Source organism: Glycine soja, chromosome 19 (genome assembly GCF_004193775.1).
Source record: "Glycine soja cultivar W05 chromosome 19, ASM419377v2, whole genome shotgun sequence".
NCBI classification, from domain to species: Eukaryota; Viridiplantae; Streptophyta; class Magnoliopsida; order Fabales; family Fabaceae; genus Glycine; species Glycine soja.
This window is the reverse complement of record NC_041020.1, coordinates 38,729,873-38,732,632: the sequence shown is the minus strand read 5'-3', so window position 1 is coordinate 38,732,632 and position 2,760 is coordinate 38,729,873. Positions and strand designations below refer to the sequence as shown.

The following is a 2,760-nucleotide window of genomic DNA, read 5'->3' as shown; positions in this document are numbered from 1 at the left end:
GTTAATCTTTGAAATGAATCTTATTATCTAATTAAAGAATTAATTAGTCCTTGACATTTGAGTGAGAAATATCTTGTTCACCCAAAAAGCTAGTACTGTCTGTAACTAATACCTCAACATCCATTACAGCAACAAACCCGAGCAAGAGTCCAACCCAAAACACACTTCCCAACAACCATTCCATCTTTTCCCACCCAGTTCCTTCTTTAGAATCAGTGTAAGCTCAGTAAAAGGAAAAACAAACCACATACAATCACAAATACAACACACACATCAGAGAAAGAAAGTGCATGAAAGAGAAAACGAATATGCCATTTTCTACAGCTTGGAAACTCACAGAAGCATTGCTTTTACAGAACAGACAGAGACTCCTTTCCCCCGCTGTCAAAAGCCACAACTTGCACAGCACGTAATTAAACAAAACTCCATTCCCTTCCCCATTACCCTCCAGCAAGATTCTCACCCCTCCTGTTTCTCCTACTTACATGCAACTCCAAGTTCACATGCAAAGATTCCAAACATCACACAAACCCTAGCTACCTAACTAACGCACTCACTCACTACCATAAGAACAATCTAAACAAATATAAGAGAAAATAAGCTATGCAATAATCATGTAAAACAGTTTTACACTCTCATTCAATCGCAAATAATTACGTCTAATAAGTTTGTTTAACTTTAAAATAATACTCATAATAATTTTTGATTGATTGAGAGAGTAAAAATTGATTTATGATTAGTTGAGAGTGCAAAAATGTTTATATTTGAACTGATAATGCATAGTCCTTAAACTCATGATCTGTCTTAATTTCTTTTTACATTACAAAAAACCTGCAAACACATAAACCATTTCGAATTAACCAACAATATTAGGAGTGATACTAGTAAGGCATGCATTTGCATGTGTAGCTATGGAAACAGTATCCGGTTCAAGACATCAGTCTTCGGTCTAAGCCACGGCGTCGTTTCGACCTGTCGCCGGAACTGGATCGGTCCAGAATGGACCTGAGCGAGTTCTGAAGGAAATGGATGGATTCAATGCTGTGTTCTTTGTCAGCAGCGACCACGAGAACGTTGCGTGTTCTTCCTCCGAGAGTGGCCATTTCTGCTTTGAGGGTTTTGAGGTGAAGCGAATTGAGGATTTCTATGAGGTCGGGGATGAGGTCGGAGCGGTCCTCGCAGCACAGCGAGGCCTTGAAGATGAGCCTTCCGTCGCCGCCACCGGAGGCGTAGTCGCCTCCGGTGGTGGAGAGCACCGTGATCTCGTCGGTCTCCGACGGAACGGTTTCAAGCTCGGTGATCTCCGAGGTTTGCTGCTTCAACTCCTTCACCCGCTGGACAACCTTCGCCAGAAGCGAAGCCTTGTCTGTCTGAAACCAAAAATAAAACAACAACCATGTGAAATTAAAATATACTACTATATATTGTAATATAATGTATGGTATTATTAATATAACTTATCTTTGTAAAAGCAAACTCACTTTCCCAAATTCAATTATGCGTGAATGTCTTTACCAATCAAGCTGGGGGTTTCTTTATGGAAACATGAAATGAATACGAATCCGAATCTCGTTTAAAACTTTGGATTTTATGAGTTATTCCTAGAAATTAATCTAGCTAGCTCATTCTGCTGTATGTACATATTCCATGACAATTAAAGTCTATAGTCAACTAGAAGACACACATTTAACTTTGTTGGTCAAAAAGTATGCAACCTTTGAGATCAAAAGAAGGAATCACTCTTTTTCATTCAAAAACAACTGGCTAGTAAGAAAAGGAGACAATTGCTCAAAACCAAAGTAAGAATTAATTAATAATGAAACAAATATTGCATACATACATATGTATGAGTGTGCAACTTTGTACTTTTTTTTTTCAATCAAGGATACTTAAATTCCTAACTTAGAATTACATATGTTACAATTAAATTCTTAACTATAATAATTATAAGAGATAAAGTTATCTAACAATTAGGTCCTCATGTGTGTATACCTTGGAATTACAAGGGAGAAGAGTGCGAAGGTGGTCGAGGTGGGAGTTGATTCTCTCCCTCCTTCTCTTCTCAGCCTCCTTGTGGTTCTTCATGGCAGCAAGGGCTCTATCATGGTGGGAGGGTGTTTCGGTAATTTGGGAGAGGTGGAAGGGGTAGTAATTAGTATTATTGGATGAATTAGTAGAGAGGGGGTGGTGCATGGTGTGAGTGTGAGGTGCAGCATGGAAGAAGGGGGTGTTGGTGTTGGTGGTGGTGGTGGTGGTGTTGGGAAGGAATTGGAGGAGGTGAGAGTTGTCCATGGCAAAGTGGTGCATGATGATAGGGTAGGTGTGAGGGGGGGGAGGCTAATAAGAAGGAAACCTAAGGGGGACTGAAAGAGTGTGGTACAGTTTCAGTTTTTGTGGTCATGAACGTGAAGTGATGCTTATGATTGTGCTTTTTGACTGACCCAAAAACCATTCCACTGTGCATACTCAAATCAAATCCTTCTCCTTCCTACTTCCTATTACTGCCTTTCGGTGCCCATTTCCTTTTTTTTGCAATTAAACTATTGTTTTCGAAAATTAGAATACAGTTATTTATTGTATAACTAGTTGTATGTATGTGATTATTGGCTGGGTTCTCCCTCTCTCCCTTTTCTTAATGAAAAACTTAGGGAGAGGAAATAGTGCCTTAATGATATGTACGTATTTAACCTTTCAATTTGCAAGCATTAAAAAGAAAAAAAAAACTTTTTAATTTACAAGAAAAAATTAATAATATTTGAT

The 2,760-nt window shown here is 38.7% G+C and overlaps 1 protein-coding gene across 1 annotated transcript; it reads right to left on the bottom strand.

The window, feature by feature from the left end:
- Positions 1-287: 287 nt before the first annotated feature.
- Positions 288-2,433, bottom strand: LOC114399281 (transcription factor bHLH106-like). Its single transcript, XM_028361435.1, has 2 exons — positions 1,993-2,433; positions 288-1,370 (listed from the first exon to the last, which is right to left on the bottom strand). The coding sequence occupies exons 1-2, from the start codon at positions 2,305-2,307 to the stop codon at positions 930-932; spliced, it is 756 nt and encodes a 251-aa protein (XP_028217236.1). The 5' UTR covers positions 2,308-2,433; the 3' UTR covers positions 288-929.
- Between the last annotated feature and the right edge of the window lie 327 nt (positions 2,434-2,760).

Coding starts and splice junctions, on each gene's coding strand:
- LOC114399281 (XM_028361435.1), bottom strand. CDS start 2,307: ATGCACCACTTTGCCATGGACAACTCTCACCTCCTCCAATTCCTTCCC. Junction 1,371..1,992: donor TTCTCCCTTGTAATTCCAAG/GTATACACACAT, acceptor TTTTGGTTTCAG/ACAGACAAGGCTTCGCTTCT.